The sequence below is a fragment of the Plectropomus leopardus genome, chromosome 17, assembly GCF_008729295.1.
Source record: "Plectropomus leopardus isolate mb chromosome 17, YSFRI_Pleo_2.0, whole genome shotgun sequence".
Lineage (NCBI taxonomy): Eukaryota > Metazoa > Chordata > Actinopteri > Perciformes > Serranidae > Plectropomus > Plectropomus leopardus.
The window spans coordinates 27,870,702-27,886,454 of record NC_056479.1 but is presented as its reverse complement, the minus strand read 5'-3'; the positions used below and the strand labels follow the sequence as shown (position 1 = coordinate 27,886,454).

The 15,753-nt window shown below is 41.9% G+C and overlaps 2 protein-coding genes across 2 annotated transcripts in view; both read right to left on the bottom strand.

Annotated features, from left to right (window-relative positions):
- Window positions 1-200: 200 nt before the first annotated feature.
- On the bottom strand, window positions 201-8,574 carry ddx39ab (DEAD (Asp-Glu-Ala-Asp) box polypeptide 39Ab). The gene is made up of 10 exons (XM_042505731.1): window positions 8,510-8,574; window positions 6,692-6,908; window positions 6,126-6,253; window positions 4,409-4,685; window positions 4,191-4,309; window positions 3,285-3,416; window positions 2,936-3,045; window positions 2,562-2,706; window positions 1,148-1,295; window positions 201-754 (listed from the first exon to the last, which is right to left on the bottom strand). Exons 2-10 carry the CDS (start codon window positions 6,897-6,899, stop codon window positions 738-740), a joined length of 1,284 nt encoding a protein of 427 aa, XP_042361665.1. The 5' UTR covers window positions 6,900-6,908; window positions 8,510-8,574; the 3' UTR covers window positions 201-737.
- Window positions 8,575-10,112: 1,538 nt separating this feature from the next.
- si:ch211-106h11.1 (volume-regulated anion channel subunit LRRC8D) overlaps window positions 10,113-15,753 on the bottom strand; it is a 13,220-nt gene continuing 7,579 nt past the window's right edge. Inside the window, exons 4-7 of the mRNA XM_042504467.1 lie at window positions 15,053-15,653; window positions 13,875-14,125; window positions 11,743-12,120; window positions 10,113-11,345 (exon numbers count right to left, since the gene is read on the bottom strand). Coding sequence (XP_042360401.1) covers window positions 10,223-11,345; window positions 11,743-12,120; window positions 13,875-14,125; window positions 15,053-15,653 — 2,353 coding nt within the window. The 3' untranslated portion in view covers window positions 10,113-10,222. The remainder of the gene's footprint in view (window positions 11,346-11,742; window positions 12,121-13,874; window positions 14,126-15,052; window positions 15,654-15,753) is intronic.

Genomic DNA, 15,753 nt, shown 5'->3' with positions numbered 1-15,753 from the left:
AGACACCCTGCAACATTCGTCATGCTGCTGTGAAAGGCTAACAATAACACAGTGCCATGCATACATTTGCTTCTCCACACACACAGTGAAATACAATTTGACATTTTGTGATTGCAGTTATGTGTGAAATAGTTTTTTAAACCTCAAAAATGATACTAATGACATATTTGTATACAAATCGGCAAATTCACCACCAGGACTCCACTTGGAGACTTCATTTATTGGAGGCATTCAATTTGAAATTCAAAGAACGAGCTGCCATGTGAGCCAAAATTTCAACCGTCACTACATGAATTTTTAAAAGACTGACTGTTGCAGTGGGGAGAGAAACAAAAAGACACAAAACTTCCTATACAAACTAGTCTGAACATTAAAAAAGGGCTAAAAATCACTGACATGTTCCTCAGAACTACGTTTCTCTACGATTCCCTGAAGCTCTGCCGGAGGCTGAAATTAAATGCAAACAGAGTAGAGACAGAAACAGCCTCACAAGAGACCACGACAGTAAAAATGGCATTTTATAAAAAGTTTTAATGTCATTAAGCACAAAAAAAAAAAAAAGACGGTAAAAGACAAATTAAAATCAGCCATACCCCCTTCCCCCCTTTTATGACAATAAAAATAAATGTTTGGTGAACACAGGGAACGAGCAGAGCTTTCAAACAGTGAAATTACATCTACGTCCAAATACAAGACACGAGATCCGTGAAGTGGAGACTTCGGCTCGGCTGGAGGACTCATCTGGACTGCTCGACTGAAAAAGGGGGACAGGAGGGAGGACAGACGTGAGTGCCGCATGTTGAGCAACAGCTGAGCATACCGGCGTTTCAGCAGCAGGTTAAACATGTAAAGAGCAGTTTCCATTTGATGGCAGTTACATGGCAGCGACAACTGCTGCCTCGAGCTGCCAAGATGACTCGAAAGGTTTCTAACGCCGGCTGATTAGCTGCGGGGCAACGTTCAGCTGACAAGATCGCAGCGGATTAAAGAGCCAGCAAACACAACATCAACAATCAGCGGCGATAAAGTGTTGCTTTTATAGTAAAGTGCTTTGAACCCATTAAACCGCAAATCACAATCATTCCCGACAGGCCGCCTTCTGCACCGACATCGAGCGGCAGATTGATTTGGAAATAAAGAGACTTACTGTAGGAGGAGATGTCGATCTCGTCTGGCAGCTCCGCCACGTTAACCTCGAAGCGGTCCTGCACGTCGTTCAGAGTCTTGGCGTCGGTCTCGTCTGACACAAAGGTTATAGCCAGGCCTTTGGTCCCAAACCTGCCGGCACGGGCGACCTGACGGGTTCAGAGAAGACCAGAGCGAGTTAATAATAATAATAATAATAATAATGATAATAATAATAATAGATAAAAGATAAAAACACCCAAATTAAACACAAAAAATTAAATCACAAACACATGATGAACCAAACATGTAATACTTAACAAAATGAGCAACTAAAGCCAGCAAACAATGAGGCAATATATTAATATTATATTGATTTTGTGACATGAGACTAGAAACCGTCTTAAATTTTGTTCTTCTTAACATCGTATGTGTTACACCGATGACTATTTTAAAAAAACCCTCATTTTGATAAATATTTTGTGAGAGCACCAATAGTTGAGTGAACAAAATCATCATCATCTACACTTAAAATGAGTGATGCACGATAATGATTATTTCAACAGATACCGATAATCCGATAATTTCCAGATTCTCGTGGCCGATAAACCAATAACCAATAATTTCTTAAAGTTTGTTTTTGAGAGCAGTTTTTTTCCCTCTTATCTTCTTAACTCAACTTGAATTGTACGATAATAATGCCGAAAACGATATTCATTTTGAGTTCCAGTGGAACTATACAGAGGAACATTCCCCAGTGAAAACACAGATTGACGGAAAATCTGATAAATGGCGGGGAAAGAGTTAAAAAAAAAGAAACAAGGGGGGAACGCCTGCTGCTGACTGATGACGTGTGGGCTGATCTAGCAGCAGCAGTTTGACATGCAGTATAATGTGTGTGAGCGAAACCATGGCAACACGGGACAAATCAAAGCAAATTATGAGTCTTAATATCAGTTCTATTTATCAGCCAAAAATGTTATTATAAGTCTCATTATCGGCTGATAATTGTTGGATAATAATGGCAGTTTTCTCAGCACTGTTTGATTAAACGTATGTGATGCAGCAGTTTTCTACCCCAAAGTTAATGTACATTATCATTATGACCGTGATTCTGTGTGAATCATAGGCTGCATAAATAAACCTGCCGTGGAGGAGTCACACAAATACTGGGACAGTATTCGAATCAAACTGTGACTGTAACTCGACCAAACTGTGCTTATAAATGTACTGAGACCAAAAACTCACGCTGCTTTTGGACATAAGAGGGTTCCGTTTTCGTCTTTTTAAGTGTTACAGTTTATGGTAGAAACACCAAAAGTAATGCAGACTTCATGGCACGCCACTTCAAAACAATCTTCTTTAAACCAGCTCCGAGGAATGCGAGGACGCTGCAGAGTACAAACATTTCGGGGAAAAACAGGTGCAGTTCTCACCCTGTGCAAATAGGTGTCAGAATCTTCTGGCATGTCGTAGTTGAAGACGATATTGACCCTCTCGATGTCCATCCCTCGGCCAAAGAGGTTAGTGGCGACCAGGATCCGCCTCTGGAAGTCCTTGAATTGCTGATAGCGAGACAGCCTGCGGAGTAAGACGAGGCAGGGGGGGGGATTATCAACACAGCTGCTGCAGGCGTTACTGGACTCTGTCCCCCTTTGAAGGCTGTGATGTGTTGAGTTAACTGATGAGGCCTCATGCTCCATAAACATACTTACCATTCAGAGCTCAATGGAGCATATGTTTATGAGAGGAGGTATGTAAGAGGAAGGTGTGTGTGTGTGTGTGTGTGTGTGTGTGTGCGCAGTCTCACCTCTCCTCCTGAGCCATTCCCCTGTGGATGGCGATGGCAGGGAAATTCTGCTCCACCAGAAGCTGAGCCAGAGCGATGCAGCGCTGCACAGACTTGACAAAGATCACCACCTAGAGGCAAAGCAAAGGTACTGCAGTCAGGAGGACCAGCAACCCAAAACACCAGCTGGTGGTATCAGATCCTGAATGACTGATTTTAAAAGTACAGGAGGGGTTGACTGACTGAACAGCTTTAACCCTTTGGTCTGTTGAGCGTATTGCATAGCATACCTTAACAAGTAGCAAAAATATGAGTAATACAGCATGCGTACTGCTACAGTGTGCACTGTGGAAAAGCTGCATCACTTTACCTGGTTGAACTCTAACACATCTAGCAGGTCAAACAGCTTGCGGTTCTTCTCGCTGTCCTTCAGCTTGCAGTAGTACTGTTGCAGGCCGTGGAGTGTGAGCTTGGTCTCGTCGTCCACGAATACTTCCATTGGCTGCATGGGAGGAGATCATAAACAGTTAAAAACATGAGCAGCTTTGTACATTTTGTTACTGTAAAAACCATAGGCTTTAAATAAAGTTGGACATGACGGCTCCCCTAAAGTGTAACTTTTCAACCTTGATTGCATCCAGGTGACTGACTGCAGTAAAGGTCATAAAGCCCGCCCCCTGCATGTTAGTGAATGGGAAACACCAAATATATTTTTCCCAAAGATGATTTTTGTCATTGAAGGTAGCTCTATGGAGGACTGAGACTGACAAAATCAAAAATAAATAAGTAAATGTGTCAATAAATTAATGAAAACGCCAAAAATTACTATATTTATTTAATTTCCCATTTTATTTATCATTATATTCATCTTCCCACTGAATTTTCCTTTTTATTTTTAATTTATTCATTTTTATAAAAATTATTTTCCACTTTGCGTATAAAATCATCTGACATATTTTGACATTGTTTTAATGATAAGTTCGGTTTTAATAAGCTTTTGTGTACTTTTCCGCCACAATAGCCAATCTGTGCACTCGCATTCAATGAAGCTGCTTGCGATTGGTCAGGAAGGTGTTTTGGCCGGAAATCCTCCACTGCAGATATCGCGACTGTGACTCCGGCTTGCAATGACTTCACCATCGTGAGATGGCAGCGCGCGAATCTCGGATATTTTAACCTTACTTCAGCACAGCGGGGGGAAGTGGGGGCGTGTCGTCCATCTTTATATGCAGCGTATGGTTAAAACTGAGTTCAGGGAACCTCGTAGATCACTTACGTCCTGCATGAATTTGCGGCAGACCGGTCGGATCTCCTTACTCAGTGTGGCGCTGAACATCATGACCTGCTTCTCATGAGGCGTGATCTTGAAGATTTCCTGTACGTCATGCCTCATGTCTGTCACAGAGTGGTCAGAAACACGTAAATGAACACGGGATTAAGGAACCAATGAGAACTGAGAAGAAACGTCAGCTAAAAGTGATCAGAGGAACTCACCTAGCTGCTCCAACATTTTGTCGCACTCGTCCAGGACAAAGTGCTTGACGTTCTTCAGGGTGAGGGCCTTGTTCCGGGTGAGAGCGAGGATGCGGCCCGGCGTCCCGACCACGATGTGAGGGCAGTTCTTCCTCAGCACATCCTCGTCCTTCTTGATGGCCATGCCACCAAAAAATACCGCTGCCTTTACCGAGGACATGTACTTGGAGAAACGCTCGTACTCTTTACTGATCTGGAAGGCCAGCTCTCGCGTGTGGCACATGACTAATACGGACACCTGAGGAGCACAAACACAGATTCAGACGCTTACAGATACTTTTAAGCAGCAAGAGTGAAACATTTTAACCCTTTCCCAATGCAACAGGATACGTGGTCTTTATTTAATGCAAGTTTTATTCAATTTTACCATCTATGCATGGAGGATTTAACTATCAGAAGCAAGTTAAATATAAACTTCAAATGCAGACTTGAAAAGATTCTTGTTATAGAGATGCACCAGTTCACTGAGCAAAGACTGGCCGATCTTCTCCTTGTTGCCTGCCCTCAGCTTTCTGCTAAATAAAATATCACAGATGGTTACGGCTGATGTTTTTCTTGGAGGCGCTAAAAAGCAGAGCTGGAAACTAATGACGCACCATCGTCCCACGGACAACAGGAACGCATTTGAGACAATCACACCGTCGGGACAAAAGGACGCTGTAAGCTCTACCGACACATCAGGGGACGCGGTTTCCTAAATTTCTTTGATTTAATTTTTTCTCATTCAAGATTTAAAACAGTCCAGACATTTTTTTTGATAATAGACTTTCTGATTTCTACTCTCTGCTCTTGCCGCCATCGTCTCTTGAGCTCAGAACACATTCATGTACCATCCTGCTGCTGATACCATTGTTTCTCATCCTCTGAACATCATGACATCATCTGAGTGCAGACAAATACACACTGGGGCTGCACGATTACGGCCAACACGAAAATCAGTCATTTTGATCAATATTGAGATCACGATTATTTATTACATTATTCATTAATTTTAGGGACAAAATGAGTGAAAAACGAGTGCATTTGCACCTTATGCTACATTCCTGCTAATCTACTAATCTTTGCATCAAGACAAATTTTAAAATACGGTTCTCCTTCACCTTAATTCAGTGCTTCATAGAAGCAATATACGAAAAAGTATACAAAACCGTAACCCAAAATTAAATCATGCAAGAGCGCCACTTTCAGACACATTCCTGCTAATTAACATCTCACAACATCACTGAAACAGTAAAAAAAACAGCAATTTTCAGTTTAGTATCATGTATGACATAGAAAAGCATCAAATTTTAACATTTAAGGGGAATAAATCCAGCAAATGTTGGCTTTTAAATAATTATTGAAATGATACCAAAAAAACTTACAGGTGAGTTTTTTTTAAATTCTATTTAATAATTACCGAAACAATACCAAAAAGCTTGGTAGCAATTAAAAAAAAAATGCTACCTACATTTTTCTAATCAACTAATTGTTGCAGCTCTATACATTACACAAACTAAGCGTGTTAAACATTTCATTTTATTACAATTATTCATACAGGAGAGTTATTTAAAGTAACATCAGACGTGTTGCTGGTAAAACTAGTTTGACTCAGTTAAAAACTGGTTTTCGGGAGGACTCCTGTTCACCAGCACAAAAACACATTACAATACAAAATAAAACAAACGTGTGTACGAACCTGTCCGTCAACCGGCTCGATCTGCTGCAGGGTGGCCAACACGAACACGGCCGTCTTGCCCATTCCAGACTTGGCCTGGCACAGGATGTCCATGCCCAGGATAGCTTGTGGGATGCATTCATGCTGGACTGAATTAAAAACACACAAATAAGATTTGAGCCGGTGCATTCACTTTTTTGTGAAAACAACAAGTATTTCAAGTTCTGCACATTTCTTTTTTCATTTTATGCAAATTTGGTTGTCGTTGTTCTGTATATTTTTACTGACTTTAACTGACATTGTTTTTGTATCTGTTTAGCATCTTTGAGTATTGTGAAAAGTGCTCTATGAATTAAATGTATTATTTTACTATTATTAAGATATGCACAGTGTTCAGACATGCAGCAGCTCTCCAAGTATCATTACATTTTGTATTTATGGGACACATAAATATTCACCGCTCCTGTAAGATGTGCAACATAAAACCTTCCAAATACAATGATAGATGTAACTTGAACAACACTCCACTGGGACGACCTGCTTAACATATTTAAAACGACCAGAGAAGAAAACGAAATGTCACTCACCTTCAGACGGATGCTCGAAACCACAGTCGATGATTGCGCGGAGCAGCTCCGGCTTGAGCAGGAAATCTCTGAAGCCAGAGCTGTGAATGGAAACATAGGAACCCTTCACCTCCTTCTTGCCTGCAGGCGCGGCGCTTTCGGGGGCTCCCTGAGGCTCCTCATCTTCTTCATAGTCGAGCAGCTCGTTGTCAACATCGTTCTCTGCCATTGTATCTGTCTACAAGAGCAAAAAGTAGTTTAGAAACGTAGATTTCATTCAATTCATTCATTATCTTACATGGCTGAACTCACTGCTGTGTTTAGTCAGGAGGCTGTAAACAGGGACACTCAACCTGCTTTGCTTGGGGGCCAATTTTGCAAAATGACAGAAGGGCAGGGGCCCCATATGTGTCTCTAGGATTTTAGGACATTTTTTGGATTGGATTGGATTTCTAGGGATTTAGGGCATTTCTAGGAGTGTAGGGTGGTTCTAGGATTTTCAGACATTTGTCTGGTTTTAGGATACTTCTGGGATTTTTCCATATTTTGTAAATTCATCATTTCTATGCTTTTATGACATTTTTGGATTTTAGAGCGCTTCAAGGATTTTAACACATTTCTAAGGGTTTCTGACATATCTTGAATTTTTAGGGCATTTCTGGGATATTTTAACATTTATCTGGTCTTAAAATATTTATTGGCTTTTCGGACATGTCCTAAGATGTCTGCCCATTTCACGAGTCTTAAGATGTTTAGATTCCTGGGACATAACCTGGGTTTTAAAGCATTTCTAGGACTTAAGCACATTTCTAGGATTTCAGGACATTTGGGTCTTAGCTATGACCTTTGTGGGGGGTGTAGGGGATCCTCCACCGGCACTTTTGTTGACAAACATGCTTCATTTAGCTGCTGTTTTTTGCACTCTGAAACCTTATGTATACCAAAAACACAAAACACACTTCAGTGTGAATCACTTTATTTTGTTTTGAATGAGAACATGGTTGGGGAGCAACCTGGCACCCTGTAGGGGGCCGGTAAGTTCAGTATCCTTGTTGTAAACTGAGCCCAGCTGTTGTTGCCATCCTCTGTGCCAGGTTTCACCAAACGTTTAAAGTACATTTCGATAACAAGTTTGTGCAAAGGTGTGTTCATCTCCGAGTTTCGTTTCGTGTAAAGACCATTACTGTCTGACTCACGTAAACGCTTCAATGAGCATTTGTATTGATGTGTGCACCAACAAACCCACTGGAAGACTGAGGGCCAATGAATGAGACAACGTTGCTACTTTAGCGAAAACAAAGAAGGGACTCATAATTCACAAAATCTACAATAAAAACTGCCCTTTACGCACACATACAATATCACATTTAAATATGATCTGAGTTTAAGCAACACTGCCGGATTATCCGAGCCGGTTAGCCTCTGAGCCGTACACAACACCGGAATGCTATTGTGTTGCATAACCAATGCTAACGTGGCGAGCTAACAAGCTATACGACCAATAGTACTCCACAAATTCAGCCGCTAAGCTACAGAAACAAAGAGATAACAAGTAAGTATTTATAAAGAACTCACCCGCGTGAATATAAAAAGACTATGCACTTACTTATATGACAAATATGAGGAGCAACGGAGGCTAGGTGAAGCTAACTGATGCTAACGGCAGGCTACAAAATGCTAGCTATTTCATTAGCATCATTGAACAAACAATGGAGGAGCTAATTCATTCCGGAGTGGCTTATTTGGGACTTTAGCTCAAAATCATAACGTGCAACATTTTGGGCATTTATTAAAGTTTTATTTAGTCTGTAGTTAAAACAACAAAAACCGCATTCTTACCTTTTCGGAGTCTGCTACGCGTCCACCTACAGGTCAAAACCGCATGGGGAGGAGGCCTCTGTTGGTTTATACGACTAAAAGGAAATCCCGCCTCCGCTGAAACTCGTTGATATCATTGGTTGGTTTTGGCGAACTCGGGCACTGATTGGACAAAAACTGTGCCGCAGTCCTCCGCAGTTTAAAAAAGCGGGATACGGCAGCGCATGACTCTGTGTGTGGAAGCCCAGGAGGGACAAGCACATAAATCAATATTCGCGCAAAATAAATTATCCTCAGGGTTTTTATATTACACACACTTTTAAATTAAGCTTTAAAAAACATCATGAATTCATATTATTTTCTACTTTCATTGAATTAACTTTTAAACCAACATCAGACCTAATCATAAATATCAAATATTCATTAATTTTCAGAATTTTAACCCTTCCAACTCATTTTATTTTTTAAATATCTTTCTCTATTCATTTAACTGCCTTTTTTCCTCCTTTATTATTGTTATCAGCTTTTATTGCTTTTATTTTATATTTTCTAAAAACTTGTAAAACATCTTGCTTTATTCTTGTTGACCTTTGTATAAGTATTTTGTTCTGACCTTTTTAACTGTCCTACAACTTTCTCTGTTTGGCTTGATTGTTGTCTGTTTTCATTATTCCCCGAGCTCCTGCTTTGTCTGTCAAAGCACTTTGTAAAAAAACGTTTTTCAGGGTGCTATATGAATAAAGTTATCATTATTATTATTATTAAATGCCAGGTTTTTTGTCAGAATGACATTATTTTTTTAATGTAATATTTTCAACATACTTCATGCTAAGTAGAATGTTTTTTTTAAAATTATTATTATTATCAAAGCCTAGAATATGTCAATGATTATTTTATTATTTTAAAATGATTATTTTTAGAGCAGTGCTGAATATTCACACTCATATCGCTCTGCACACAAAATGCTCTTTTCAATATCAGGCTATAAAAATATTATAAAATATTATATATAATATAATTTTCTTTTTTGACTGACATCAGTCCTAATCATAAATACCAAATATTCGTTCATTTTCAGAATTTTAACGCTTTAAATGCCAGGTTGTTGATGCTCTCACGATTTTAAATGGAGAAAAAAAAATACGCACAAAAAATGAATTATTTTTAATATATTACATGCAAAATAGATTTTTTTACACTACTGAATGTGATAATGCACCTATTGGAAAAAGCATGCATTTTCTCCATATGCCAAACACGTTAAAAATGACGTCATAAGGTGGAAAACAGTAAAAATTACAAATTCCAAGGCAAAAGCCCAGAAAGACACCCAGAAATAATACAATGCATGTTTTTATGCTGTGATGGCCGCTGGATCAAAAATTGCAGTTTGAATGGGTTTACGTGGCACATTTTTTGGACTTAACAGAGTAACAAATTTGTTTTTCTGGGTCCATGAGCGTCACATGATGGGCTCTGACAGTGTAATTCCACTTTTAGCCACTATGTAAAATTGGCATCAGAGCCTGGCGTACATCCTGAGGCCTTAGGCGTAGATGGATGACGCACGCTGAGGACGTATTGTTCATGCATATTGACGTTGATGGATCTATGTCGTAGGCTGTGATTCAGTAGGTGATGTCATCGTATAGTCTGCATCAGACTTGATGTTGTACCCAAGTTTATTAAGATCCATTTCTAAGATTGCAAAATTGTCACAGTCTGCAGGCGGCTTTATATCTGTGACTCCAGAGCAGAAGAGAAGCTCCACTGTGTAGGGGAGAAATATGGGAAACTGTCGGACTCTGGCCGGGAATGACCCTCTGAGTACGTCCCAGAGGGAGAGCAGGAGCGGCTCAGGAGGTCCCTGACCTGGGGAGGCAAAGACTGAAACAACCAGTCCTCCACCAGAAGACCTCCTCCGTGCAGCCCAGAGCAGCAGCCCAGTTCAGCAGGAAGTTCCTCCAGACTGTTACTGCGCAAGTCCAACCTGCACAACTGCCTGGAAGCTGCGATCGTCCTGGGTAACGAGCTCAGAGAGTTGTGTGACACGTTCAGGATGCGCAGCTCCAAACAGCCACTGAAGAGCTGAGGAGGAAGGCTCTCGACTCTGTTCCCACTGAGATCCAGCTCTGTGAGCAGCTGCAGCGCCTTCACGTCTGCAGGCAGCACCTCCAGCAGGTTACCAGCCAGCAGCAGCCTTCGAAGGCGGCGGAGAGTGAAGAGCGCCGGTGGGAGGCTCTGCAGCTGGTTGTTGGATAGATCCAGGAGCTCCAGGCCTCGCAGGACGCCAACGCTGACCGGCAGCGCCAGGACGCGGTTGTAGGCGAGTCTGAGGCAGGAGAGACGTCGCAGAGGAGCCAGGCTCAGCAGCTCCTCCAGGGTTCTCAGGTTGTTATGCTGCAGGTCGAGCGTCCGTAGGTTGGTGAGAGCCAGCAGGGCGGAGGGCAGACGCTCCAGCTGGCAGTCCTGCAGCAGCAGTTCGGTCAGGTCCACCATCCGCTTCAGGCCTGTCAGCACGAGCAGCCTGGTGCCCTCATTGAAGATCTCCAACCTCACCAAGCTGCCCGCCACCTCACACAGCTCCCCAGGTATCCGCTGTAACATCCCTCGAATCACCAGCACGCGGAGGTGACGTAACTGGCGGAGGCTCCCCAGTGCCCAGCTGCGGCCCACACCACCGTCGCTACTCAGGCGTCCGCAGAGGTGGAGCTCGTTCAGGCTGCGGAGGGAGAGCGCCCAACTGGGGATCTCCGATGCCTGAGTGAAGGTGAGGTGGAGCGCCTCGAGACGTTCCTGGAGGACACCAAGTGCGCCGGGCTCCACCGCTGCAGTGCAGTGATAGAGGTGGAGCTCCCTGTTATAGGAATAAACAATAAAAGAATTGTACCCATTTTACACCAAAATTAGAATTGGCTTTAGACTGCTTTTCCACTGCCAGTAAGCAGAACTGTGTACACAGCGTAACGTATATTTCTTGTTTATATTATTTTCTTTTTTTAAAAAAATCTATTTCTATAATGTATTTAATTACCACTTTAATTTTGATTTTATTTGATAATTATGTATGTTTGTTAAATATATGTGTGTTAAATATATATGTATTTGCCTTTATGAGTAGGGAGAGGGTTGCAGGGGGGGTATTTCTGCTTAAAAAAAACTATTTGGTTTAAAAAAAAAAAGATATCAAGATGTCAATTTTATGTGCATTGTGTAAACTGTGTAAAGCATGACTTCACCTCTGTAAAACCCACCTCAGTGAGGTCATGCTGGACACCTGCGCAGTAAACCTGGCATCTGTGATGAGCTCCAGTTTGAGGACCTGAAGCTGGCTGAGGGTGAAGAGGGCTGGAGGGAGGCGAGGCAGCGCCACCAGCTGCAGTCTGGAGCAGCCGTCTGCGTCCACGCTCATCATGGCACGCAGCTTCTCCTCCCCCCAGCGCCGCTCCACGCTTTCCTCCAGCAGTCTGCTCTCACTGACGGGGGACAAGAAGACGGACAGACGCTGGGCCAGCAGAGGGTCATACTGGTCTAACATGTGCAAAAGAAAGGCCAGGTCATTTCTCAGGTCCGGGACGTCTCTCAGGGAGCACAAGTCTTTCAGCGAGTGGAAGGAGTACTGCCGTAGAGAGCTAAGTAGGGCAAGAAAACAGAGTGAGAAACATATCACACAGAATATAATGTCGCCCAAAACAAAGCTTTACTCTGTAATCCTCTTATCAGGCCTCTGGTATGCTCAACCTCACGGGTATTATTCTGTTTAAAGGCCCTTTGAACAATCACGGCCTGTGTAGTCTACTTAAACTCTCAACAAGTTATTCATCAACCAGTTTAAATGTTTGTCTTTTTCAAACAATGTGACAAATTATATTTTCATAAGCCTATCTGACACTACAGCAACTGCACATGCAAACTCTCCTCTCTGCATGTTTGTCACTGCAAATCACTCATGATGAGTTTCAAAACTTCTCAGCAAGTTTCAAAATCAATGTGCTGGGAGTTCAAACTTCTGGCAGTTCATTTACAAATCCAGGAGACATGCAGCAGCTTTCATATTTTTTTGCAGCTAAGTCAGCAGAAGACAACGTTGGCATCATGCTTTCATTGCACATTACATTTGTACGTTTCATATGTCTCATGTCAGCGTTTCTGAAGTGACATAATAAATGAACTGATATTATCATCAGGAGGTGAAGGCGATGGTGGATGGCTTCTTACCTCGCCACAAAACTGTTTCGTTTAGCACCAAACGTGGAGTTTTTTTAAGCTATCTGTTGCTGTGTTTCCACTGCAGACAGTACTATGAAAAACTGTCATTCTTATTGAGCTTTCACTATGTTTTCTGTTGAGATTGTGCCACCAAATGTTTTTCACTAAGACATAGCTGCATTTTCAGCTGTAATTGTAGAAGATAGAAGGTAGAAGAAAGTATATTTATTAGTCTTTTTTTTTTAAAACAAAGTTAAAAAAACAAAATTTCATTTGTCCTTGATCCTGCTACATCTTTTGAGATGAAGGATGAGTTGCTTGAAATCAGCAGCTACTGTGAAAAGTCCATCTGGTTCTTTGGGCATTTTGCTGCTGGTGGCATTATTCAGTCACTACAGGGCATTTTTTGAATTTGTCTTAGAGTCTTGTGTCCTTATGGCTCCCAACAAAGTCCATCCATCCTGTGCGACTGTAGCTCTCAGTCCAAGTCAGGTCAGCCTCGCCCTGATGCCAGCTCTCCTCCCTCTCTTCGTCTGGCGCTTTCAGTTTTGTTTCTCCCCTCTGGTCTGACTGGCTGCTCGGCGTATACCACTGGTGGTTGTCCTCTCGCAGTCTGATGCATTCAGTCCAAACACAACTAATTGTATTGATATAAACTAATATTTATAAGTGCCACTAAAAGCAGGTATTTTAAGCCAAAACATTATATTTTCCTAACCATAACAAGTGGTTTTTAAACATGACCACATATTAACCACAGTGTTGTTGAAATGTAAAGAAACAAACTTTCAACCTGTCTACTACATAAAAATCATACAAATGTATCCATTGTTTGCAGAAACATATGATGAACATTTTTTTCTAATGATTGGTTGTTTATTTGGAGTCATGTCACTTGGCAAATTTAAGTGTAATATTTGCTGTATTTAAAACTCTGTTTTGGTCTTACAGAGACATCAGCAACAGCGTTTCAAGCGTTAAATGTGCCACCAAAAGTGGGTATTTTGAGCCAAGACATGATCTTTTCATAACCAAGTGGTTTTTGTGCCTTAACTGTTAACCACAGTGTTGTTGAAAGAAACATAAAGTTTCAGCATACCGGCTACATAATTAGGGTGTGCAGAAAAAGTACAATGCCAACATTTATTCTTTCTATGTATCCTCAAAATGCACTAACCTGTGTAAAATCCAGCCGAGGGTGTAAACGTTCAGCAGGCCGTACAGCCCCAGTAGAGTCAGGTAGGCCACCAGCATTTTGCGTAGGAGGGAGGAGAGCACATGGATACACTCAAAGGTGGAGTAGCCCACCAAGGCCTGCTCGTCAGGGTGACACGTGTGGGTGAAGGAGAGAGAGTTCAGAAGAGGGACGCTGTAACTCAAGATCAGCGTCACCATCAGGAGTTTAAACATCGTCTGAGCCAAGTAGACCTGAAGAGATGAAAAGACGGATAACAAATAAAGAGATTAAATTCCTGCACTTTTGAAATTTTGGATAGTTTTATAACACATGAGCATCATCTAACAGCACAGTGCTATAACATCATGTCATGAAACATTTACTTCATTAGAGGATTAAATATTAAAAGGAAAGTTTTCACCACTTAAGCTAAAGGACAAAGTTTCATTTAGACCGGGTACTCAACTTACGACCTGCAGGCCTAACTGGGTCCCCCCAACCATTTTCTGTTTCACACTGGGAACTGCTTAACCTCTTTTAGTAAACAGAAGTTGCCAGAGTGCATAAAATAGCATTAAAATAGAAACTGTTTACCAGAAAAAGTGCCAGCGGATGATCCCCCGCGCCCCCCAACAGAGGTCCTAGAAAGCACCTAATGTCCTAAAATCCTAGAAACATCCTATAATCCTTGAAATGTGCTAAAATCCTAAAAATGTCCTAAAATCCTAGAAATATCCTAAAATTTAAAAATATTATTAAATCCTAGAAATGTCCTAAAATCCTAGAACATCATAAAATCCTTGAATTGTCCTAAAATCCTTGAATTGTCCTAAAATCCTATAAATGCCATAAAATCCAAGAAATTTTATTAAATCCTAGAAATGTCCTAAAATCCCAGAAATGTCCTAAAATCCTAGAAATGTCCTAAAATCCTAGAAATGTCCTAAAATTCTAATATCCTTAAGTTGTCCCAGAATCCAAGAAATGTCCCAAATTTCTAGAAACATTCTTAAATCCTAGAAACGTCCTAAAATCCAAGAAATGTTATTAAATCTTAGAAATGTCCTAAAATCATACAAATGTCTTAAAATCCCAGAAACATGTGCAGGGCTTCATTTTTCAAAAGTGGCCCCCAAGCAAAGTTGAGTGTCCCTTGTCTAGACTGAAGGATTTCTCACCTTATAAATGACGTCTGAGTCTTCGCAGTGAGACCGAAATTTCCTGACCCTTTCGAAGAGCGCCCTGGCCTGTTCCCCGTCACTTTTGTCCAGACTGATCACCTGCCGGGGACTGTCGACCACGAGCGGGGGTTTGGAAGAAGGAAAGTGAACCTGGGAGCTGATGGACGTCGAGGACATGGTGGAGTCACAGGAGAGTGTGGAAGGACTCGGAGACGGAGGGGGAGCGAAGGATGGACTGTCTGTGCCCGAGTCTACACTCGTTTGTCTCGTTCGGGTTACCGGGGGTGATGATGACACTGAAGAGAGAGGAAGTTGAAGTGGTCGTCTCTCCTCTATCACCTCCTTCTCCTGGATGCTCTCCTGCCGGGCGGCGTGCGACAGGGCCTGAGATGTCCAGGGAGACTCGCTGCACTTTGCCAAGATGGCCAGAAAGTGTTCGATGCGGGAGGAGGTGTGGGGGAAGTGGAGCCAGAAGGAGCCGCTGGCCACCAGCACCAGAGACTGCAGCAAGGCCATGTACGGGAAGAAGCGGGAGCACAAAGGTAAAGCCTCATGGTAGCACACCTGGACGGACACACGGACAGATAGATACTTGATGCTGCAGTAATTTATTATTTGCCCACTCGGGGGCAGCATTAACAAGTTGTATAGCCTATTACACTGTATATCATGACCCTTTAACCCTTAAAACCTGAGCA